At 45.6% G+C, this 25,978-nt stretch overlaps 1 protein-coding gene across 1 annotated transcript in view; it reads right to left on the bottom strand.

Annotated features, from left to right (window-relative positions):
* fhl3a (four and a half LIM domains 3a) overlaps positions 1-25,978 on the bottom strand; it is a 42,965-nt gene that overhangs the window by 2,692 nt on the left and 14,295 nt on the right. Inside the window, exons 2-4 of the mRNA XM_048261742.1 lie at positions 5,654-5,843; positions 3,142-3,316; positions 845-1,014 (exon numbers count right to left, since the gene is read on the bottom strand). Of these exons, the coding sequence (XP_048117699.1) occupies positions 845-1,014; positions 3,142-3,316; positions 5,654-5,809 (501 nt within the window). The 5' untranslated portion in view covers positions 5,810-5,843. The remainder of the gene's footprint in view (positions 1-844; positions 1,015-3,141; positions 3,317-5,653; positions 5,844-25,978) is intronic.

The raw sequence follows: 25,978 nt of genomic DNA, 5'->3' as shown, positions 1-25,978 counted from the left end.
CCTCATAGAAAGAAATCTGTTAGAAAGAGAGATAGTATGCCTGTACAGCTCAATAGAAAACAAATTCATTGAGGACATCTTTCTGGAACTGTTTTGAACTTGCTTGATGCTAAGTGAATCACTCAAGAACAATCATATAGCCTTTCTCAATTGGTGTACTTCCAACAGTACATTTTAATGCCATACGCTGTGTGCACTGTGTGCCTACTCAGGTAGTGTGTGAATTTCAACATGATAGTGTTGCGAATTGAACATCAACTCTGCACTTAACAGAAATTACATTTAAATATTCCACAGCAACATGGTCATACCTTGTCAAAACATGAACAGTTATTACTTGCTTGTATATCTGTAAAGTGTATTTTACACTGCTGCTGCTTTTTCAGCCGTGATTATCACTAGTTACCCTTTCTGCTATGTAGCCGTTGACGGGGACACAAATTTAACATTTTCCACACCCAACTTTTTTGACTATTATGAGTGCACCATCCGGGTACTTGCAAATGCACTTCATGTCATTGGAATAACCAGTGTGAAGTTAGGTATTGTAAGTATAGAAGAATGCCAATTGAGACACAGTTTTAGTGTCTGTTGTGTGATGGCATCTTATCCAGGATGCATCAGTGCATGAAAGAAATGAGGTGAAAAGTCAATGTTTGCATTTTGTTTGTATTTAGCACCAGTATACCACCCCCCCCCCCTTCATTATCCCAGTATGGTACAGACAAGAAAAGAAACGTGATGATGGGTGGTATGACCTAAATAAATCAAACCTCATCTCAGTCAGTATGTTTACGGTGTTTGTGTCTGTGTTTGTGCGTGCATGTGTGTGTCTCCCACTGACCTGCTTGCAGCGTGTGCAGCGCGGTGCAAACTTGTTCTCGTAACAGGGCACGCAGTAGTGCTCGTCCTTGTCCGGGATGAAGGACTTGGAGCCGATAGGCTGCTCGCAGCTGTGGCAGATGAAGCAGCCCTCGTGCCACGTGGAGCCACCATACTCCAGCTTCCTTGTGCCTGTAGGAACACGACAGCGAGAACACAATTTACACCGTATCTCATATACATGCTGGAACACGGTGACACAGCCACGTATATGTACAATTACACATTTACTACACAACCACATATACATGCAATAACGTATTTACAACGGACAACTACACGTGCAATAACACAATAACAGCCACCTATTTGCACAGTAACACACTTACAACACACCTCCCTGTATGTGCAATAGCCCAATACACAGCCTGCTGTGCAACACTGGGCCCTTTCTAACATTAACATAACATATACATCACATGTTTTTTTGAATTTGTAATAGGGACACAACTCTGGTGGCCGTGTTTTGTGTGCACAATGACCTTAAAAAAGATATGACATACATCAGGAACTGTACATGTTAAATTCAACGTCACTTTGATGCTACATGAAGCCTTTAATGGTGGAGGTCAGCAAAGAGTTAGGAGGGGAGGTCAGGGCAGACCGCTGACAGCAGGAGAGAGAGAGATATCTGATGATGAGAGGGGCTGACGGATGACCTGTGTAATCCACCACCCTTAACTACTTTGCGCAGATCAAAAGACTCATGCAGGGCTCCTCAAAGACAGCCTATTAGCAGAAAGAGTGTACATTTACTCTGAGAATGAGAGATGGGCCACATTATAATCCCACTTGTAACTCAACGACTTACTCGAAGGACAGTCCACTGAAATAAAGGGGAAAGTGTCGACAAAAGACAGAATGAGAGGAAAACAAACATAACTCGAGGAGAGACCAAAAAGGCCTTATACCACAAGATTTAAGTGCTTTCAGTGTTCAAAGGCATTCATCTGATTGAAGAAGAATGGATTGGAGCACCAATAGAAGTGATAAGCCATCGTCTTTTTTCCTGTGTGATAAGCCATCGTCTTTTTCCATTTTGTAAAAATTCTGAGAGAACTGTTAGAGACGTTAACCTCCAAACTTACGATAATAAACCATAACGCTGTTGAAGCGCGGTTGCAAGCCCTTAACATCAACTCGAGGATTGAGATGTAATATTAGAACATAGTCCGACTGACCATTGCGATCTGATAATACATTCTGAAGGACAGCAAGGAACATAAAGAAATGTCTGTCTGGGTATTTTAAGCTGGTATGACTCATCATATAAAAGCAACATTGATGTTTAAAGTAAAAATGACTCCTGCTTTTATCACTGCAATTACACCTTTGAACACCTTATCCTACAGAATATAAGCTAATCTACAACAAGCTTCCTCTGATCCAAAGCCAAAGGATCTTCCCTAGGAGGTGTGAGAACAAAAGCATTTGTCTGGCAGAAGAATTTGCACGCTGCAGGATTACTGCACAGTAACTGACTTCTTCTGACTGACTGTCTTCATCTTTTTGAACAGAAAAAAACAGACAAAAAGCCCCTCGCTAACAGAGAAAGTGAGGTTGAAAAATAGACATAAAACATGCTCGTCATTTTTTTTTCGATTATCATTTGCTATTTTACAAGTGTGTTGCCTGCTACAGCCCCTCTGAAATATGGGCTTATCTCCTGTTATCATCTGAGCCATGGCAGTTGTCCAGGCCCGGGGATTTGGCTGAGAGACAGCAAGTCAAGCAAACTGGCAATTACTCAGTCACTCCTAGCCTCGACGTTAACTGCTAAACACTACGACATCTCTCCGTTGTCTGTACTCTCTCTCTCTCTCTCTCTTCTACCCTTTCTCTCTTTCTTCCCCTCCATCATACATTCATTCATTCTCTCTCACCTCAGTCATGCCATTTGCACCCTTCTTTGCTGCCAGCCAGCTCTGAAGCATTCTGGAGGCCTTTAACATGTCTGATCTAATGTTAACATGCATGCCTGTGGTTCAGAGGCACATTTAGAGGCCTGTAAACCTGCATCAGCCTTTGAGCGGTTCAGCATAAGATCATCCTGGGTGAAAAGTGTGCGTGGCATTCAAGAGCGCCAGGGGAGAATGAGAGACGACCATAACGATGAGAGAGCGTGAGAGAGAGCGATAGAGAGAGAGTGATAGAGAGAGAGATTGATAGAGAGAGAGAGCGATAGAAAGAGAGAGATTTCTGTGGTTTCTGAGAGAGAGAGAGAGAGATGTTGTGAGGGATTGCTGTGGTTGGGCCCACCTGGCATGACGGTCTTGTCGCAGGCCACACACTTGGAGGAGAACTCGTTGCAGTAGCAATCGTTGCACAGCAGCGCGTCATCCTGGCTGGTGAAGGGCTCGTCGGCTAGCGAGCGGTCACAGCGGAAACAGCGGAAGCAGTGCTCGTGGTAATGCCGGTCCTCATAGAACAGCTCCTAATTAAAGGCAGGGGGACACAGACAAGCGAGATTGTTACACATTGTACGAGAAGCAAAGAAGAAGGTGGCTTTGCTAGATTAAAGCCAAGCTAAGAGACTTGTATTTAACACTTAGCAGGTGCTTTTATCCAAAGCAATAAAGACTTGTGATGGCGTGTTCAGGATTCAAACCCAAGTCGGCCAATTGTCATGCATGGACTATACTCCACCACTGTTGTGTAATCATGTGATCTCTGCAGGTGGTCTCCTTCTCATGAGTGTTCTGAACCCTGTTATATTGAAGCCAGTGTTCCTGTCAAAACATGGATCTCAGGTCCCATAGTATCTCTACACAGCTGAATAGAACATTGCTAAAGTGAAGATGAACTCACATATTGGTAGTACAATCAAGACACTGCATCGTTGAAATAGAGTAAACACATGACATAAGCTACCCTGAAATAGAATGGAAAATGTGACGTGGAGCTTAAAATAGTAAGAGGGCCAAACCAAATGTTGACTTTAAATGCACAATGAAAGCTTGTATGACACTCAGTCACTGCGTGCCTTTTGGATTTCAGTCCTCTGGGTTGTATTTAACAAAAACATGGCGCATGCTGGAAATGTATTTATCCTCATGTCAAAACCCCAAACACTCGGGGCCTTTGGATTTCCCAAACCATATAGGCCTAAAACAGCATTGCGTCTTACTGCTCAATAAACATCTGACCATGGATCTCATCTCCCAGTGGATTAGTTAAATAAGCAGCATGGCGATGGCAACTCACTCCCAGCATGTTAGGAAGTGGCTGTGGGTTAGAAGTGGGTCCGCTCCTCGTGTTAAATATGCAAACAGATCATTACAGAGAGTCAGCGAGAAGAGGAGCGAAGTGAGCCGAGGGGTGGGATGGGGTGAGTGGCGGCCATGTTGGGACACAAAACGCTGAGTTTTGTGTCCCAACTGGAGAGAGGGCGCCAAGACAAACAGCAGAATTTATTTGCTGTTGGCCGTCTGCACACGTCTGTTGTTTGGGAGCATTTGGTGCGGTGGTTTGCAGTAGACCATCACTGTAAACTGTCCCTCTCCCTTTAAGAAGCTGTCTATTGACAGCTGAAACTAACAGTGCCAGCTCTGCTCTATCTTGTTTGTGCTTGACATTAACAACAGCTTAGTGCTTCGCTCTCCTTTTTGGGTTTGCAGAAGAATTTAACCTTCCGAGCATTTGGCCTACGGTTTCACACATGGTTGCTTCAACTGACATTAAGTCTGAAATCTGGGCTTTACAGTGGAACTAATTGGCCCTATCCAGTAGTAAACTGCATCATTAAAAAGCTGCCTTATATTTATCAACAGTCCTACCAAACAGACACATTAAATTCAACAGCAGAGCAGTTAAGAGTTTGGTGACAGACAGTCCAATACAGTCTCCCACAGCTGTGGACAGAGGCTTCCTGGCACATCATCATTAGGTGCATCAGGAAGACTACAGCCTCTATACATACAAACTCTGCACGTCACTCAGTCATAGGCTACTAGAGATGATCTGGAAATTGAGATGGGAAATCTGGCTTCAGAAACTAAAAGTCCTCTCTTGTTTTGGTTCTACCTGTGCACCTAAAAGACGTGATTTCACTAATTAGCTCATCTACCTGGCTGAAGAGTTGAGCTAATTACTGTAGCTCTTCTACCTCGCTGAAGAGCTGAGCTATCAGACATGATTTCACTAATTAGCTCATCTACCTGGCTGAAGAGTTGAGCTAATTACTGTAGCTCCTCTACCTGGCTGAAGAGCTGAGCTAATAAGACGTGATTTCACTAATTAACTTATCTACCTGGCTGAAGAGTTGAGCTAATTAGCTCATCTACTGTACCTGGCTGAAGAGCTGAGCTAATTAGCTCGTCTACCTGGCAAAAGAGCTGAGCTAATAAGAATCAGCTGCTTTTTACACAGTGGTTGGAAAAAATATGTGGTAGGACTTTTACTTTCTTCATACTCCTAAAACCACACAAATTGGTATTGACTCACTTTACTAATCATGATTTTACACAAACTAAGTCCAATATAACTACATAGCTAATTATATAGCTATAAAAGGGCATTTCATTAACTACCCATCTGCTGACAATGACAATACTGTTGCAATCCAATAAAGTAGAAAATAACATTTGGAAATACCACAACTATTCCGACAGTTGAACAAGAGGAATCTCCCTCTAGGCTTGTTAACAACCACTGCAAACTTTATGCAGTGAGTGACAGCTGGAGAGTCTGCAATGGTCATTTGGCATTGCATGATGCCCCAGAGAGCCCTTAATTTGTTCAGCCTCCCTGACGTGGCGTCTCTCTCTCTTACCCTGGAGTCGTGACCGATGAGCTCCTTGCACTCATCGCAGGTGTTGGCGAACAGGCTGTCGTAGCAGGGGATACAGTAGGGGTGGTCGTCCGACTGGATGTACTTGCGTCCGTACAAGGACTCCTTGCAGTGGTCACAGTCGAACCGCTCACTCATGATAACGATGGCACGATAGACTCCGATTCTGCTCCTGCAACGAGAGAAAAAGCTATGAGTGAAAAAGCCTGTCTTCATGTGTGCAAGAAAAAGTGTGTGTGTGAATGTGTGTATGTGTGTGTGTGTGTGTGTGTGTGTGCGTGCGTGTGTGTGTGCGTGTGTGAGAGAGAGACAGAGAGAGGTCCGTTCTGAGGCCTAGAGAAAACAAAACAGCTATATAATTTGATGACTGTGATGACAGGGAGACAAGGGGACCGGCCACTTGTGGAACATATTCCTCTATCCACCCTGCTCAACTGCCATGTCATCAATCCCTCTTGTGCATCTGAAACTTCATGATAAAAGGATCAGGGAACAGTTTCGCCCAGAGCTAACTGAGACTGCTCAATGGAGAAGACTATTATCACTTTGCTTGTGGCCCAAATACATTTGCACTTGTAAATATTTATGAGGGAATATTTAAGCAGTGGATGTGGAGACCACCTATGGAGATTAGGAGAGCCTGTGAGAAACATACAGACTGAACTCCCTCTCTTTCCCGCTCCATACACACACCACACTCAGGCAGGACAGCAGTTACACTGCAGATAGACTCTCAGAAATATAGATCACACACACACACACACACACACACACACACACACACACACACACACACACACACACACACACACAGAGAGAGAGGTGTATGCTATGGTACCAGCCAACATCACCATTTCAAACAATCACAAAAAAGCCCAATTAAAAGTTGACACTGGCCTATACAATTATGTAGGTGTACACACGATAATATTGTTGTGTTGAGTACACGAGGTGTACTCACAATAAAATTGTTACAGCACTGCAGCAATGCTATCAGGTTGCCATAACACTGGATGAGAGCAGGAGGGAAGCCTTTGATATACATGATACTGTACAGAACTCTGGCAGCATAAACCTGGGGTATCTGTTGCAACCAGAGGTTACACATGCACAGCTTTGCCCCCCCCACCACCACCACACACACACAAAACAAAACCCTAAAGCTACACTGGCTCTACATGGAGCAGACACTTAATCACTACTGTGAACGAGGGATGAGACAAAAGAAAAGCAACCAACAGAAACATCCTCAGGTTACCTCCTTTGTCATCCCCTGCAGTGAAGCAAAGGCACAACAACACTGAGGGCATGTGATGGTTCAGATTAAAAGACAGAAAGACAGAAAAAAGAAAGACTACAGAGAGAGAAAGAACCTTACACCCTGGCAGCTCCTGGCAATCATAAATATTCCGTGTGACATACTGCGCTTAAGACGACACCACTTAGCTGCACATAAGAGCCACTCAAGGTGCTGCTTTGAGGTGAGTCTGGAGATAAATTAGGGAGCGCGGGAGTTAAAAGGCAGCAGTCGCCCTCAGCCTGCCCCGTCTCCCATCCCGTCATTAGGGGCCCGGTTCCTCTCCTAATGAGGCCATCTGATCCCCCCCCCTCCTCCTCCTCCGGGGAGCGATGAGTCGCTTTACACCCAAGCACCGCTTCCTCTGAGCCATGGCAATGGATGTGCGTTATCACTGTAATAACTCCAGGCAGGTGCTAGAGCCGACACTCTCCACACTCATCCTACATTACAAACTGACACGGAGCATGGAGCAAACATAAATCTCATTCCTGAAGCTCAAGGTACTATAAAGACTTTGGGTTAAGGCTGTGCCTTCCACGAAGCACCCTAAATAATAATATTACCAATAATAAAAACATTTTTAAACTCCCTCTGGATAAAAGTAGTGAAACAAGACAAGAGAAAAGGTGAAAGTAAATAACTCTCCATCCTGCATGTAGCATAGAATCTACATTGAATCCTTAGTCTATATGCTGAAGGAATCACCTTTCATCCAGGGCTAGACTCAATCATGTTTTTGGACGTGACACAAGTGTCTACAGTAATAGTATACCAGCGACCTAATGTAGAACTGGAGGATGTGATTTCAGATTTTTTCCCCCCCTCATGTGAACTAGTGTTGAATCACGTCTAATGAGCCGCAACGCCCCAATCTTGGCTTCCGTTCCGCTAGCTCCCACTGGACACGGCCACGCTGTCCAACACTCCTCCTCAACTTCCTGCCTGAGCCCCAGTGCGAGCCCTAGCCTGACTCATCCCCACGCGGTGGGACTCGGTCCCACACATCACCACAGCTCGGCCCCCGATGACTAGCGGCCTCGTGAGCGCCAAAAATGGCTGGGGCTGAGAGACGCTGACCCCAAGGGTCCGGTACGTTAATTTGTACCGGTGGCTTTGTAAACACGCGGTGACGGGATGGAGCGGGCTGCTTTAAAGTTTTGATGAAGGGCGACAGATCGGAGCGGCTTGTATTCCTTAATTTGGCCTGGACGAGGCCGAGTTGCACCTCATATGTTTCAGCACAGGACAAGCTGTTTATGGGGCCTGGAGAGAATCAACAGTTGAACAAGGAGACGCTTCTACAAAGGCCACACTGGCTCTCCAAGCTGCTCCAACTTCACTACAAGTGTATTTATGGGCTAAGGAGATGCAAGGGCTTCAGTTAAAATAACTAACCTGCCAGCACCGGCTAAATATCAAGCAGCACAGGCCTCTGTTCAGCAATGGATGGGAACTTCACACTTTTGAAGATTCTGACCTCTGATACATAAATACATATTTTTGCCAAGGGTGAAGAGGTTCTTTTGGCAAATCCATGCACATCATTTAAAACATGAGCCTAGCTCAAAAAGAGAGAGAGAGAGAGAGAGAGAGAGAGAGAGAGAAAGAAAGAGAGAGAGAGGACTGGACAGCTTGGACAGGGTAGGCTGCCCTCAGGGCTGATAGTCTGAGTGACCCTAGCTCTCACCACTCGGTAAGATGACGTCATGCTCGACCTGGGGGCTTGGCCTCCAGACATGATTGAACCCAGAATCTGGGAAGGAAGACTCCTGCCAACAGTCCCTGTTCATCCTGCACCCTCTGCAGTCCCCTGCCTGCTCTCTCTCTCTCTTAAGGTGAAAAAGCACTGATAAAAGGAGGAGAGAAGGAGAAAATAGTGCACAAAGAAGAGAGAGCAGAAGAGAGGAGAGAGTAGAGGAAAAAGAGAAGAGAAGCCTAGAGAAGAGAAAAGAATAACGGAGGAGAAGGCAGTGAAATGCAGAGGTGTGTGTGTGTGTGTGTATGTGAGGGGGGGGGGGGGGTTCGCTCATTTTTCACAATGAACTCCTCTAGTGAGAAATTCCACCTTCCAGAGTGGGAAATATTTGGTGACTAAGTGGAAAAGGCTGGGGGAAAGAAAAAAAGAAAGAAAGACAGAAAGAAGAAAACACATGCGCAAATACCAGAAAGTCGACCACGTCAGTCCCAGTGGGGTACATGCCACAGCAATCCCAGGGGTTACAGGAAATCAGGCCCAGCTCCCCTCCTCCCCTACACAGAGGAACATGACCTAGAAACCAGCTCTGGGGTGTGTGTGTGTGTGTGTGTGTGTGTGTGTGTGTGTGTGTGTGTGTGCGTGCCTGTGTGTGTGTGCGAAATTTCGCGTAAATACCGTGACTCAAATAAACTCTCCACCCCAAAGGAGGCTGCATCTCCCAGATACGGCATTAACCAGCGTAGTTTAAGACATGCCGTCTGCCGGCGCACCAGAGGTCGTAAATATCCCCCCACACTCCTCATCCGTTACCTCGTCCAAGTCCAGCGCTATCTGGAGGGCATGTCCTTGGCCCTGGGAGATGCTGGGGGAGTGACAGGACTGCGATGTGTGCTTGTGGAACACGTTTTACTTGGTGAGGGTGGTGAGGAAGTACAGAGAGATGTGGTGGTGCTGGAGAAAGCCAAGCTGAGGAGTGATGCTGTTAAGTCCTTCAGTGTCACACGCTAAGAAGATGACGCTATCTACTGCATTCCAATCAGGTGTCACATGCCACCTACACTGACCCCCATCCATCCATTCGACGTCAATCTCTCACACTCACACTTTTGTAAGGAAGCCAGCTGCTTCTCGGTGAAGGATGTAAGAGTTCAATGTGTGTTTGAGGATAATGGAGGTGTGTTTTATTAGGTTTACAACATAGCCAGATAATGGAGGTAACGTTACGTTAACAACATAACAACATAACCACTTACTAAATCCTCAAAGGAAATCGAGTTAAAATCGCATTAGGCCCAGTTATAACTGCATACAATGTTTGGAGTGATTTACTGCTGACTAGAAGAACACTGACTGCTTTGTCTTCCAGACAGAGAGACCAAATGAGGTGCATCAGAGTGGATGTCATTTACACAGACTTGTGTTATGACTTATACGACTTATACGAGCGATTGGGCCACAGCAGTAGGGCTCTTGTGGGATTTAGTCGATATGCTGTCCTTGCCTCGGCTGGCTCCTGTCAAAGGTGCTTCTCCTCAACGTCAGCAGAACTTTATTTACTGGAAGTTCTCGATGCTGTTACTATAAACTTGCCCCCCCACCATCCTCCCTGCTCTGGAGTCGATTGTGTCAGACCAGAGGCCTCTATTAGTCACCACTATGAGCTGCTGGGAGACGCTGATGATGAGAAGATGTTGTAAGCACAAAAGACTAAGTAAGCATGTCTGGGGCTGAGGTAAACAGTCTCGCTGCACTGTGTGTGCTTCTTTGCCCCCAATCCTCTTGGACTTCTGTTTGCATTCTGTGTGCGTTATGATTCCAAAAGAACAGATCTGGTTCTGAGGGCTTCACTTCTCAAGTATCAAATTTGTTTCATTGTAGCAAATGTACACAGAGGCAAACACATACATATACACAATCTCTCTCTCTCTCTGTGACATAAACACTCAAATGTATGCACACACACACACTAACAAGTTCATACAAGCGTTCATACAAAAATACATGGATTCACACATACACTGTTTAGGGTTTCTACACAACAGGCTTGTAGGAAGGAGTCCTGCATTTTCAAACCGTGATAAAAAAGTTTGAAAGAAGCCTACCTGCAGAGATTATTTGCAATATTACAATATTACAATATTAGGGGCAGCTGTGGCCTACTGGTTAAGGCTTCAGACTTGTAACTGGAGGGTTGCCGGTTCGAACCCCCGACCAGTAGGAACGGCTGAAATGCCCTTGAGCAAGGCATCTCACTAATCCCCGAGCACCGCTGTAGCAGGCAGCTCCCTGCGTCGGTATTAGTGTGTGTTTCATCTCACTGTGTGTTCGCTGAGTGTGTTTCACTAATTCACAGGTTGGGATAAATGCAGAGACCAAATTTCCCTCACGGGATCAAAAGGGTATATATACTTATAATACTTATACTTACTTAAGTGTAACAAAGTAATATACAAAAAGGTAAGGTATTTGTCATGACAGTACTTTTTGCTTGACAGATTATACACAGCTTTTATTAAAACTGTTTACTTTCTTCCTTACAATAAAATCATGGTATTGTTTCAAAATGGGGTCATGGATGTGGTCCCATACTTCCAGTCTGTCCAATGCATCAGCAAAGGGAAACATCTGAGCCAGCTCCGGTCTATAATTTGGCAACGGCTCAAACAGGATATACACATCCATTGTGTCCATTTTTAGCCTTCAAAGGGGGGTTGTTCTTAACTCAAGACAGGTGTGCCTTTCTGTTTTGTCTGAAGGCTGCACTTGGCCTTTGTTTTATGTGTCTGGAAGTGTAAATATGGATATCACTTAAATCAGGCCAGCACGTGTGCGTGTCTACTGTAACACCCCCTGTCTCAGACTTATTGTTTCAGAGGTGGAAGTGAATTATTGGATCATGGATACATACATTTTCCAGAAGCTAGATTAATATTGTTGTAGCAACTAGCATAGACCAAATAGCAGGAAAAAGTATGATAAGTATCCACACCTCAGATATTTCTGAGAATTTGACAGTTGATTCCTGACACGGGTAATGACCCTACGGTGAGAAGTTTGGCGGAAGTACACATCACACGTGCACTGTTGCACACAAGAGAGTTCAGTGAGTTCAAAGGGAGGTAAAGATGTGGTAAAAGGCTCTAAGTGGGCAGAGCCAGGCCAACATTAATCAGTGAAGGGTTGTCTTGATGCCAACCAATTGGCAAGAAATCCCTTTAGGCTGATATCTGAGATTAATTGGTTTGTTCCAGATTCCTTGATGATTTAGAAATAAGTAGTCATAGTGCACTACTCTTCCAAGAAAGGGGATGCAATGCTATTTGCCAAGAAGATAGATCAGACTTTTCCCTACCAGGAAAGACATAAGCACAACGCCCTATATCTAACATCCAGTGGAACTTTTTAACGTCAGAGTTTTAGACAACCCACCCTGGTGAATAAAGCTATTTTTGCCCAGGTTTAAATGGCCAAATTAAGGCCCTAGATAATATCAAAAGGGCAATTTATAATACTCTGAAAATAAATCTCCCCTAATGTGTGGATACTTAAACTGAGGCACTGTGTTTGTCCATTTGGGGCTGACAGTTCTCTAGCCAGGTGGACAGCAAACAATGAGCAGCGCCAATGTCTATCTCTATGCTTCATCTGGAAGTGGCTTAGTTGTAGAGTAGTGTTTCCAAAGCTCAGTGCTACTGAGGATAAAAAATGATTGAAAGAGAAATTATGAGCAGGCAGAGAAACAGAGAGAGAGAGAGGGAGAGAGAGAGAGAATGGTAGAGAGAGGGAAAGTGACATGGGAGAAGGGAATCTTGGCGCCTGATCTGAAACCTATGACATGTCCTAAATCAAAGCACTGGACCAGTGAAGCACCAGCGCTTGAATAAACACACAGCCACCACATCGGCATCCGTCAGCCTGCTGGACACCGGCCAGCCTGCATCAGGGCAGGGAAAATGCACTGCTGGACACTCCTGTATATCATTTGGGGCCTCCGCAGCCTGACCAGGCATTCTGAAAAATAAGCCCAAACGTCAAAAGCGCCCTTGAAAAATGATAACTTGCGACCAAATTGAATGAGGGTTTGAGAAAAGAGAAAGAAGAAATAAGGTAATCCCTAAAGTGTGCACTGAGGCTAGCATCACATGCAGGCCTGAGCTTGGCCAAGTGGTGCAAACCTATCAGATTTAAGAATGCCGCATCCTACATAAAAGCTTGTGTGTGTGTGTGTGTGTGTGTGTGTGTGTGTTTGCCTTGGACAGAGACAAAACAATACAACCATCTGGATTGTGTCTCGTCCGTATTCCCGGTGGTGGAGGGTGTGCAATGAGGTGTGAGGGTTCACATCCACAAATGGCAGATTCCAGACACAGGACCAGTAAGTAGAGAACACACAAACTCTCAGAGAGAGAGAGAGAGAGAGAGAGAGAGAGAGAGAAGGGCTTGAAAAGGGAGAAGAAGAGAGTGAAGAGGGAAGAGACTGAAGTAAAGTAGAGGGGTGGGCAGAGTGAGAGTGACAGAAACAAATAGGGGGAGAAGGAAAATAAGAATGAAGAGACAGAGAAAGGGAGACAGAGAGATACAGTATATAGGAGAGAGAGAGAGAGAGAGAGAGAGATACAGTATATAGGGAGAGAGAGAGAGAGAGAGAGATACAGTATATAGGGAGAGAGAGAGAGAGAGAGAGATACAGTATATAGGAGAGAGAGAGAGAGAGAGAGATAGAGTATATAGGAGAGAGAGAGAGAGAGAGAGAGAGAGAGAGATACAGTATATAGGGAGAGAGAGAGAGGAGAGAGAGAGAGACAGAGAGAGAGATACAGTATATAGGGAGAGAGAGAGAGAGAGAGATACAGTATAGGGAGAGAGAGAGAGAGAGAGAGAGAGATACAGTATATAGGGAGAGAGAGAGAGAGAGAGAGAGAGAGAGAGAGAGAGAGATACAGTATATAGGAGAGAGAGAGAGAGAGAGAGAGAGATACAGTATATAGGAGAGAGAGAGAGAGAGAGAGAGAGCAGTATATAGAGAGAGAGAGAGAGAGAGAGAGAGAGATATAGAGAGAGAGAGAGAGAGAGAGATACAGTATATAGGGAGAGAGAGAGAGAGAGAGAGAGAGAGAGAGAGAGAGACAGTATATAGGAGAGAGAGAGAGAGAGAGAGAGATACAGTATATAGGGAGAGAGAGAGAGATACAGTATATAGGGAGAGAGAGAGAGAGAGATCAATCTCAGGAGAAGACAAAGAAGAATCAATCTCGGGAGAAGAAGAAATCAATCTCGGGGAGAAAGACAAGATAGAGAATCTAATCTCGGGAGAAGACAGAATCTAATCTCGGGGAGAAAGAAAAGATAGAATCAGTCTCAGGGAGAAAGAAAGATCAATCTCGCATATAGGAGAGAGAGAGAGAGAGAGAGACAGTATATAGGGAGAGAGAGAGAGAGAGAGAGAGAGACAGTATATAGGGAGAGAGAGAGAGAGAGACAGAGAGAGAGAGAGAAAGACTTCCACCAAAATAGGGCAGTGTAAAGAAAGACTGGCCCAAGGGATCAGGGGAGAACCCAAACACGTTTGTGTGTCCTCTTGGCCCAGCTGTGGGGTTTGGCTTTCTGAGGATCAGATAAGAGCCAACCAGCAGGAAAATGAGAGGAAGGAGAGCGAGAGTGAGTCTTATCAGAGGAAACGGTGGCGCAATGGCTCATGAAAGCCAGATAAGAAATCCTTAATGCCAGTGCATACACACATACTCACAATTATGGATGCACACACACACACACACACGTCGCACACACACACACAAACACAAACATACACACACGCACATACCACACACATCAAGTCTGATGTGCACTTGCACACATTCCCAAACATACACAAATAATTTTAACCTCCTCCTTTAAATCCTAACAGTCATAAAATGTCTCAACAGTGTGACTTGCACTTTGATTAACATATGTTTCCTTTTGACTGCAAGTGCTGTGGTATATCTCCCTATCTTAGCTTCATGTCATGTATTGAAGTAACACACACACACACACACACACACACACACACACACACCTCTCTCTCTCTCTCTCTCTCTCTCTCTCAGAAGTTGTTTTCATGTGGACAAATTCATGGACAAAAACACATAAATGACGCCAATCACACCATTTTGCTTGTATTTCATCATACCCTCATGCTGTGACATGCACATTATGCCTGTCCACGGATGGAGGGCTGCTTATTGTGTAAGCTTGCAACCCTGTCTGTTTATTTCATGCTTGATGTGGAGCCTTGGACTGAGCTCAGCCAGTAAACAAACTGTATTTTTCTGCCACGTAAGATGACATCTCCCAGAACTCTCGTTCCCAAAGGAAGGGGGGGCATTACCTAAGGCCACCAGCACGTCCAAAGGCTCTCTGGAGGCCATGGCTGACATGGACTCTAAATCCAAAATCCCCACAGTGGAGAGAGAAGAGCACCACAGGCCACAGTCAACCTAGACCAAGGCCAAAGTCAACAACAGCAGACAACATGAATGATTTTGCCTTGGACACCCCCCTCAGCAGATGTACACATAGCCTAACATCAAACTTCCACATGAAAGCTGATGCTAATCTCAAACACTAACCGACACATAATGTTAGATTAAACGCTAACCCACACCTCACATTAGGTGAAATGCTAACCCACATATAATGTTAGAATTAGATTAAATGCTAGCATACAAATCAAGTGTAGCATCCACACAGAGTAAAACACTGTGCCATTCATAATGTTAAATGTCACAAAGACCTGGTGACACAACACTTATATAATTGAAAAGTATATGTTGTGAAAATGTATGACAGTGTATGGCATCTGCCAAGACGTGTCTATGTTTGTCTGACAGAGTTCAAGTAAAGTTTTCCTAACAATCTTCTATGGTCAATATAATGCAGCTGTTTAAGTGGTTCAAACTTCAAACATGTAGGCGGAATGTAAATGCCATCCAACAGGCTGAAAGCATAACAGTCACCACTGTGAGAATGAATTTGCCTCAACATAATGTTTAATGATAATTTTAAGGCACGATGAAGATGATTTACATAGGATATGTAGGATGATGCACTGGTTTCTGAGCACATGGAACCGGTTTAAATCCAAATCCACTTGTGAAAAAAAGAAGAAGGAAAAAACCTCTTCAACTCCTACTTCACAATAGCATTTCTTTAATGGAATCATCAGTTTAACTGCCAGGCCTCATAACTGTGTTTGGCCTTTTCCATTTAACTTTCCACTTCTGGCTGTCACACGAGAATAGCAACAGGTGCTGCTGCGGAGTCTGTCTATCTGTCTGTCTGTCTCTCTGACTTCGCACTCAGGGTCTGTGTGTCTGTGCAATTTCAGGCTTTGAGGTAGAGGAGATGCACAGTGGTGGAGCAGACTCTCAAGGCCTAAACCTGTCATCCCCGGTGAGCCTGTAACTACCGCCTGGAGTGGGGAATGGGTGGAGTGGGAGAGAGGGGGAGAGAGGGGGCCGCCCTCAGCCCAGTGAATGTGCAGCTTGGAAACATCAAGGACGCAAAATGAGTACCTGGCAGCAGAGACCTGTGTAATCTGTTCTCTACTGGGCCTTTTAAAGGGCACCGAGGTGTAAAAAACTAGAGAAACACTAGAGAGAGAGAGAAAGAGAGAGAGACAGAGACAGAATCCACACCTCCTCTCACCGCTGCTGCTGAAAACAGGTTGTTCTGTGAACCATTAAGCGATGCCAAGGTCAACCCCATTCCTTTCTCTCTCTCTCTCTCTCTCTGTTTGATTCCACCACTGGCTTCCCATGCTGGATCATCCTTCCTAGCTTTACCAATTACTGTAAGCGTCAGGGCCTCTCACCTCAGCGGTGTAGTTCAGAGCACCGCTGCGTGAGAGAACCAGGAGAGTGGAGATAAGTGCTGGTCATAACATGGGCGTGCGTGGCCCATTAGTGGTATGGAAGCTGTGTGTTCTGGGGGAGAGGAACTAACAGGTCCTGGGGGTGGAGGTGGTGGTGGTGGTGGAGGTGGAGGCTAGCGTTTTACAGGGATTCTTGCTGTGATTTTACTACTCTTTGTAAATGCGCACCAAAGGAGAGAAGAAGAGGAGAGAGAGCCGGGCTACTCGTGCTTATGATTACAGTCCTGATTGGCTCCTCAAGGAGCTAATTCGCTGCAAATTAACTTAACTGGCAAAACGTAAAAGGCTTTAGTCACTGAAGTGATTTGATTTCTCTGAGCATTCTTGCAGTTTCCTTTGAATCTACAAGGCATAAAAGTGTTGTGTATATGAATAAACCACTGATTTCCCTCTAACATTTCTCAATCTGTGAATCTTACAGGTCTTGCCTTGTGACAACACCAAAAGTCAGTTGTGTCAGTGAAAATTCAGGACGACTCACAATTTTACATCACACTGAATGGTCAGAGAAGAACTCGGCTACATTCCTCTTTCTCGAAAGAAGGGAGAGCCAAAAAGGAGAAAAAACTGCCATACATTACAATTTCACATCTGGTTTGCATTGAGGAAAGTATGCAGTTGAGTCCAGAGTGCCAGAGTAGGTTTTTGGAGAGTCAATGCCTGGAGAATGCAGAAAAAGGCTGTCTGCTCTCCTCTCCTCTCCTCTGTGGTATGTGCCGGTAAGAGCTCAGAGAAGAGAGGGAGAAAAGAGAGAGAGAGAGGCAGAGAGAGGGAGAAAGAGAGTGAGAGGAAGTACAGAGAGAAAGGAGAGAGAGAAAGAATGAAGAGAGAGAGAGAGAGTGGTGGCAGAGCAGACAGGAAGGATTTAGAGCAAATTAAAGCAACTGCCAGGATAAAAGAGAAAGGGAGAAAGAGACAGAGAGAAAGACAGGGAAATGGAACAAACAATATGAAACCCAGTGACTGTTCAGCTGGAAGGAAAGGGACAGAATGGACAGAAAAAGTTGGTGGGGGAGCGTTTTGACAACACGAGGCCCATGCTCTATCCACCTCCACTCACCCCTCGCCCCTACCCCCTAAGGGGGTAAACAGCGGGGGCAGAAAGGGCATGTGTAGGAGGGCGCATGGGGGCAGGGCGGGTGTGTGTGTGCGGGGTTGTGCTGGGGTTCTGGGGGTGGGCCTCTGAGTAACTGTACGACAGGCTGGGAGTGTATTATTCCTCACAGAGCAAACAAACATGATCCCCATCCCGCAAGCCCCCCGCCCCCTCTCTTTCTCTTCGCGTCTCTTTCCTTCTCTCTTCATTTCCCACTGACCGCTGACGGGTCAGCGGAGATTTATGACCAAACATGGCCTGTGCCGTCACCACTCACTCTGCGTCCGCCACCCCACCTCTGGGTTCGGTCAGGGCTCAGGGAGGGGGTCATCTCGGTCATCTCCAGCTTGCCCCTTTGAAAGCTGAGCCTGACTGCTGACCAAGCATGAAGGATCAGGTGAACAGGGACTCTCGGTCAGCATGGAGATAAAGAACAGAGGAGAAATGGAAAAGAAAACATCGAATTGGGACATCTGAGAGGTCCCCATGGCAACTAACTCTTGATTGGATCCTGCTTCGGCTGCTACCTGGGTAGGCGTAGAGATTTCACTAAAAAGTGAAATATTGCCTTTGGCATCTGGGAAATGGGGACGTGTTTTTGTTTCCAACAGCCAGTGTGGTCTATGCTGATCATAATAACTTCTCTTTCCGGTATCATTCAAAATATCAATACTGCTCAGCTGTGTGTGTGTGTGTGTTTGTCAGTGAAAGAGTGGGATAGGGACTGACACAGAGAGAGACAGAGAGAGAGAGAGTGTGTGTGTGTGTGTATGTGTGTGTGTGTGTGTGTGTGTGTGTGTGTGTGTGTGTTTGAATTGTGATTGTAACTGAGAGGCTGTGGTTTTGAAACCTGTTGTTTCCATTGCATGTGTGGGCTCTGTGTTGTTGAGTTATCTCTGGTTCAAGGCCCAGTGTGAGACACTACACCTCCCCCACCCATACACACACACACACACACACACACACTACACACACACACACACACATACACACACACACACACACATTAACACACACACACACACACACACACACACACACACACACACACACACACACACACACACACACAGAGTATAGAGTGTTTATCTTGAGGATATAATTGGGGCCTAATGGGTGAATAAAGTTAGCTTGAAGCTTTCTCCACAACACAAACAATTCTTCTGTTTGTTTTCTTCTGCTTGCTTTCTGGTGCAAATTCCAGCCGTGCACTACAGTATGTGTACAACCACCATGAGACAGATAATGAAAAGAGACAGATGAGATAACAGTGTGTTAGAATTGGACCTGAGTCACGGTAAATTGCACATCCCTGTCTTCTCTGGAAGGTGACAGCGTGGTCTGTCACAACTCACACAGTGAATAGGGGAGGTTCAGCTTGCCTTCTATATTTGGATGGATTGGGCTGTATAATTACTTCATCCAGCTATCTGCCTGGATTAGGACTTGCGGGGGGAAAATGTCTGTCTGTTGACTTTTCCCTCCATTACTGGGGGATCTGCGTCTGTTTTCCTTTTCTCCCGACATCAGCGAAAAGCCCCAGAGTCTGGTTTTTGTGCTGAGCCTTGATCTGCCGGGCCAGGAAAAGCGCGATGGCGTTTGTACAGTATGCAGAGTTAGGTCACTGGGCTTTCAGCCCCCACCTTCTCTCTCATGCGCTTGTGCGCTCGCTGTGTGCACTATTCCAGACGCACACTCGTTGGCTGGCCGGCCGCGATGGAATTCCGCTGGATTTCAGACCGTCCTTCCTGGGAGGAAGCAGAGGAGTCGAGATACTGTATCTCCTCTGCTCTTGTGACACACTCATCCTGGCTGGCACTTCTAATCGCCTACTGCCAGCAAATAGTTGTTCGTACATTTTTGGGGCCATTTTTCTCTGGCGGACTCAAATATAACTGCCACTTGTTTGTCACGTCTGTGTCCCCATGGTCCAACAAAGCTGTTATTACATGAAAACAAATATCAGCCTTTTTTCTTTTTTTTACTTTATGTTATTGCTACTGCAATGGGCACGTTGCCCTCACACATATCTCAAAGCTGAGCTGGCACGTCCATCTACTTATCTGACCACTGAGTGTAGAACTTGATCCCTATTAAGAGTCCACTTTCTCTTTTGTACTTAGGTCACCTTGACCGCTGCCCTAGTTCCCCACTGGCAGCTGAGCATAGATACTGGGGAAGTGAAACTTTCAACCAAACAGCTTTCTATGTGCACACACTGGCTGCACTATATCTCTCATTTTCCTAGCAAATGAGCTCATCTAGATGTGTTTCCACGGCGTGATGGTGGCGCAAGAGTCTCGGCGGCGCTAAATATAGTTCTGAGGAGAGGAGACGTGCAAATACAGCGAGCGTTTGGGCCTGACGTGCACCACTGTGGCTGACCCAAGGTGAACCCATTGCTCTTTCCCCCTCTGTAATGTCATTCTGGGGTTCGGTGCTAAGGTCTGTCAGCCGCAGGGAAAACAAACCAAGGCCTTGGCTGACCCAACTCAGAGAGAGAGAGAGAGAGAGATAGAGAGAGAAGAGAGATGGAGAGATGGAGAACAAGAAAAGGAAAATGAGTTTCAAAACAGCGGTAGCTCCCAGGTGGTCTCTCTCCACACCCCCCTCTCCTCACTCTCCACCCCCAAGTGCTAATTTCTGATGTGTAAGCATTAATGATATGTGTGCTGGTGTGCAGGGATAGGGTTTCAGGAGGCTGTCTGCAAGCCTGCGTGCACGGTCAGCAGATCACCCCCAGAGATGGCCACACGCAGTCACCACACGCCACAACTGCAAGCAATTAGTCCACATGCTCCTGGCCGCTTGGCCCTGCCCGATGCTGCTGGCGTGGCTCTGGGGCCGACACACGTAGCCGCGTCTGAGGTGACGTCAGCTGTTCCTTGCCACACTCTGCAGTCTCCCACTCCCCCCTGCCATCACTCCAGCTAACCTTTATCTTCCTCAAGACAGCATACAGTATGTGGTCTGGAAACTGGCTAAACACAGAACAGAGATACTGTATGTCCACTGATGATTATACTTGGCAGTGTCACATACACAGCAGGAGTTATGAGCCCCGTTCCTCCCACATGGGGCTGCTCTGTGGGGGCATGATGGGCCTGTGGAGGTGTCTTGGAAGGTGACTGCCTTCTGCTCGTGTCTGCATGAAGTCCGCCTTCTACACAACAATCCGGCCAATTTACGAGCAGCTGGCTCACATCTCCACTGCACTTTCTTGCATTAGCTGAGACCTAGACCAAGAAACACTCTTCTTCTTCTCTCTCTCTCTCTCTCTCTTTTTTTTCTCCCTGGCTGATTATCTCACTCACCCTCACTGGTGTTTCTTCACAGGCAGCATGAGACAGCATGAGAGGAGAGAGAGAAGAAAGACAAAATGATTACGCATGCCAGAGAAAAATGGCTCCGGCCTGCCAAATGGGAAACGACTGGGATGAATAACCGTCAGATGTCATTTCCAGTAGGTTTCTTTCTTTCTTCTACTTCTACTTTTCAAGGACTCTGCTCCTTGGTAACCGGTAAATAGTGCTCATTGCCCGACACAATAAAACTTTCATCAGTGACATCGTGCCTCACTGGCTGACTTCACCCACTAAAGTTGTAAATCTAGTCTGCATGGCCTTGCAATTGGCGTGTTTCAAATAACCAACAGAGCCCTGACTCAAACTGTTTTCCTGGAAACAATGTGACCATAACATACACACTGATGCACCATGTTGTATGGTTATTTATCTTACTGTGATAAGGACATGCTTGAAAATAAACACTGACAGCTTGGAAAGTTGTCATTACACTGGCAAATCCAGCCAATGTGGAATTCAAATTGTGCAATTCATGTCTGTAAACATGACCTCATGGTTGTATACAACAACAGGCTCACAATACCACACTGACATCACGTTCACCAGTCAACTACTCTGTCCTGCTTTAGTTGCACTGGCTAGATTCAAACTTTAAGATGAATGTATGGAGTGCATGTTATCCCTATAGGTATATGTAAACCTGTACTATGTACATAGTGTCCAAAAGCATTTACTGCAAATTCAAATCTCATTTAGTAAGGACCAAGGTATGCGCCCTTGTAACATGGACTTGAATTAAGACATCAAGATTGAATGTTATGTCAGCTAAAACGAATACAGTAAACTATCTGCAATTCTGCGTGCATTTGGATTTAGACATCTCATTCAGCATTTACAGTATACCTGTTGAACCAAGTGACCATTTAGTTTGAACGTCGCTAAAAGTAAAAGCATGAGTATCATTTATAGAGCATGGTGAACTAAAGGCAAAACGTGTGTCACACTCATAAATACTGGTCTGGCACATGCTGGAAAACTTCATCTCACAGCAACCCAGGGCCTCCAAGCACAGGAGTTGCCCTAAATAACCCGGAGAGGCGAAGGCAGCTCCGGAAAACACGGGTTAGGAGGACACAGGCTGGGCTGGAGCGAAAGAGTGAGAGGACTTCGGCACTTCCTCCTTTTTGTGGTATGTCTCAACTGCACTTTTCTTCCACTCGTAAAAGATGGAATGGCTTCTCTCTTTTTTTTTTGCTCCTTTGGCATGGCGACCGCATATGTCCCAGACTTCCTGCTGGACGGTGACCTGTGGGGAAGGGGGTCACACATATCCTGGCTAATGGGGGGTCCCATATGATTGGGCCTCAAAACAGAGATATCGCTACAGAGCCTTTACATGTTTGTGTGGAAAAACAGCTCCATGCAGCAGATACTGGGGCAGAGAGAGAGAGAGAGAAAGAAAGAAAGAAAGAAAGAAATAAAGAAAGAATGAAAATGACACCATTGTCCATTGAAACACAGGACTCAAACACACACAAATAAACAGTTCAGAGGACAATGGGTGACTTGTTAAAATGTCATAATTCCCAACAGCTGCACACACACACACACACACACACACACACACACACACACACACACACACACCACTACCACCAGTGGTTTGTTTTATTTAACGGACTTACCATTGAGTTAAACTGCTGCACGTATTTACAACCCGAGAGGGTTCTGCTCATGATGAAGTTTAGCGCCGCTCACAGAGGACTTCATATAATGCGATACACTTAGGAAATGAATTACAAACAATGTGGTTGGCTTCATGTGGCCCATAACCTGGCAGCCAGGGCTAAAAATACAGCAAACAGCCCCACAAGTCTCTCCTCTGGCAGCGCTGGGAGTGAAGCGGAGACCCTCATAACACACGACCACAGAGGCCAGCCCAGGCGGTTATTTGGCTGGCACACACCGGTCGCTGGTTGCCCCGCCATCCTCCGAGACACTCACAGTAATGTGCGGGGTCAAACCGACCACTCCAATGCATTGATATGACATCAGCGTGACCGCTTGACTTCCTCTTACACGCTGGCTGACAGGCACAAACATCCACACCCTGGCTGGCCTTGCAAGATCTCTCTCTCACTCTCCCTCTGTCTTTATTTCTTTGTCTCCCTCATTCTCTCTCTCTCTCTCTCTCTCTCTCTCTCTCTCTTTTTCTCTCTCTCTCTCTCCTGTACCTTCTAGACTGCCAATATCCACCTCTCTTTCTCTCTCTGCCTCCCTCATTCTCTCTCTATCACCTATTTCCCTCTTTCCTGTGTTGAAGAAAGGATGAAGAAAGAGGAAAAGAGCAGGGTAAAAAGCACAAAGAACTCCAAAGCTGTGCTGGCTCCTTTTAGCCGTTGATGGATTCGTCTCCCAGTCCTGTTTCACAGCCCCCTTCGGACTCATCAAAAAAGGGTCCCCAACCCTCCCCCCATCCCAACACCACACCACACCTCCGCTCTGCTGCTGCTGCGCCTCTATCGCTCCCACCCCCTTTTCCTTTTCCACTTGCCCTCGCCACGTTTCCCGTTAACCTCCAAGCAGAGATGAGGGGGTCTGGGGGACTTTGGTGGGCTGGGTCTGTGGTCTGGGGGTCTGCTGGGCTGAATGTCACAGACTCATGGAAAATGGAGCCCCTCGGGGCAGGCCTGGGGGTCTCCAGGTTACAGCCCAGAGCCAGATGCATGCAGATGGGCGCAGGAAGTGCATGTGTATGAATGTAAACGACCGTGGGGGGTTGTCGACCCCTGAGGCTGTGTGTTTGTCCTTCTTTCTTGCTGCACATGCACCCACCCACACACACACACACACACACACACACACAGAGACACATACACACACATGTCCCTCCCCTCCCTGCCTCCCCCTTTTGCATTTACGCCCACATACCCATGATACAAACATAGCCCCCCGCGCACACACACACACAAACTAATTATATACATACACACCCATTCATAATTACAAACACACACACACACACAAATTGCATAAACACTCATGCTTACAGCAACACAGGCAAACACCCCAGTACTAACGCCACACAACCACTATCAGGTCAACTGGAATGAGCTCACTTCAAACATGTCCATAAATCAAGCTGCCAGGGTCAAAGCCTGCTCCCACATTTCTCCATCTCTCCTACACTATCCCTCCATCTTTCCATCCCTCTGTTCCCTTCATCTCTTCCTCTGTTGTGCCACGCTCTGTGATAGTGAGCTACGCATGTGCCAGTGGCGGATTCAAGGAGACATTACCTCATAGTTACCCAGCTTCTTTACCTCTATCTGTTTCTCTCTCACTCTTTCTCTCTCTCTTTCTTTCTATTATTCTGCCTCTTCCTCTCCTACTCCATGGACCTGCCACCAGATTATTTTTCTTCATTATACAGCAAGCATCCTTTCACAATTACATTGACAACTGTAACGGGGTCATGGAAAACTATCTTTCCATCCTTTCAAAATGTAAAAGGAGTCCAGTTTTGGTTGCCCGCAAGCTAACGTCAAACAAAAATAGAGTAAAAAGAAATTTTTTACATAAAGTCAACTTTTTGTAGAACATTACTGTAAGCTAAAGTCTGATTACTGTAATTTTCAAAGTATCTGCATTGGTTCTGAATATTTCAACCGGAAATCCAGATTGAAAGGATCCATACCTATATAGAGAGTATATCTATTCATAGACCTATACTAAGGCAATGATTGGATGGTGTTCAGTAAAGTAAAGACGTTTACACATGTGAAGAGAAAGAGTGAAGCACTGGTGATTTAATGTGGAATTTTGATGGGTTGTGTTTGAAGAACGAAATCAAGTTACTTCCTGTTAGATTTTTGTGTGTTAGGTAGAAAATTGTGTGTGATGTTTTGCAAAATGTGTTTTAGTCAATTGAAAACTGAGTCAAACACTGAGAATTAGTGTATGGTTTTGCAGATTTGGTGTCGGGTTATGATTTGAAAAAAACTGTAAGGGGAATAAATGTGGACGTGTCAAAACTAATCGGCACAAGAACATCTCAAGGAATAACATAAAACACTGCAGAGGTGTGTGACACCTCCTTTTACATTTGGAAAGAAAGGTTTCCACTTGCAGCTAAAGCCTAACCCAAACTAACTAACTGATGAGAACCACGTTCCGTTCCTGTTCTTGATCCTCCACATCGGGTAAAGCCTTTTATCCTGCTGAGGAACCGTCTGAGGTTCTAAGCAGAGCCATTTGGGGATGAAAGGCTTCCAGGATCAAAAGGCACTCTTTAACAGAGACAAGTAACGAGTTTTGGGTTTAAAGAGTTAAAAGGAGCTAAGTTACCCACATGTGAGTCTGGAGCCATTTCCTCTATATCTGTGTTTAACTATGTGTAGGGAGGTTCTGTGTCATTTTTCAAGAAAAAGATTTTTATACTCTGTAAATGTATTTTTGCCGTTCATACTTTACATTTTTTGTCACATGGCTGTTTTACAACCATGTCATAGGTCTTTATGCAGATTGTACATTCAGAGTAGTGTGACCAATAATAAGCCATTAATCTCTATGTTTAACCGCTAGTCAGGTGATGGCTATTGGATGGTCCCATCTCAGATATGCATAGTAACTTGTTAAAGCTGCGTTGTCTAGTTTTTGACTTTGCCAGTGGAGGGGAACGCAATCCATCACAGCCTTATCTCCCCGCCTCACCTGGGACCTCTTTATCATGCAGCCATGCAAAACAACATTCATCTTCTGTGCCTAATTCACAGCTGGTGATAAAATGCAAAGTCAGGCGTCTTATGTGCATACGGGAAGGCTACCATAAGCACCATTTGGTGAGCTCAGATAGAAATGTTAAAGATACAGGGCTGAGTTTTAAATTCAAATCGAATACTCTCAATCTCCCCCTTCTCATCTATGCCCCCTACGCCCATTATCTTTCTCTCCTCTCCATTTGTATGGCCTACAGATGCTCAGTGCCCAGAATGCTCT

Source organism: Alosa alosa, chromosome 13 (genome assembly GCF_017589495.1).
Source record: "Alosa alosa isolate M-15738 ecotype Scorff River chromosome 13, AALO_Geno_1.1, whole genome shotgun sequence".
Classification (NCBI taxonomy): Eukaryota; Metazoa; Chordata; class Actinopteri; order Clupeiformes; family Clupeidae; genus Alosa; species Alosa alosa.
Note: the sequence above shows the minus strand (reverse complement) of the source record. Positions and strands in the feature narration are given on the sequence as shown.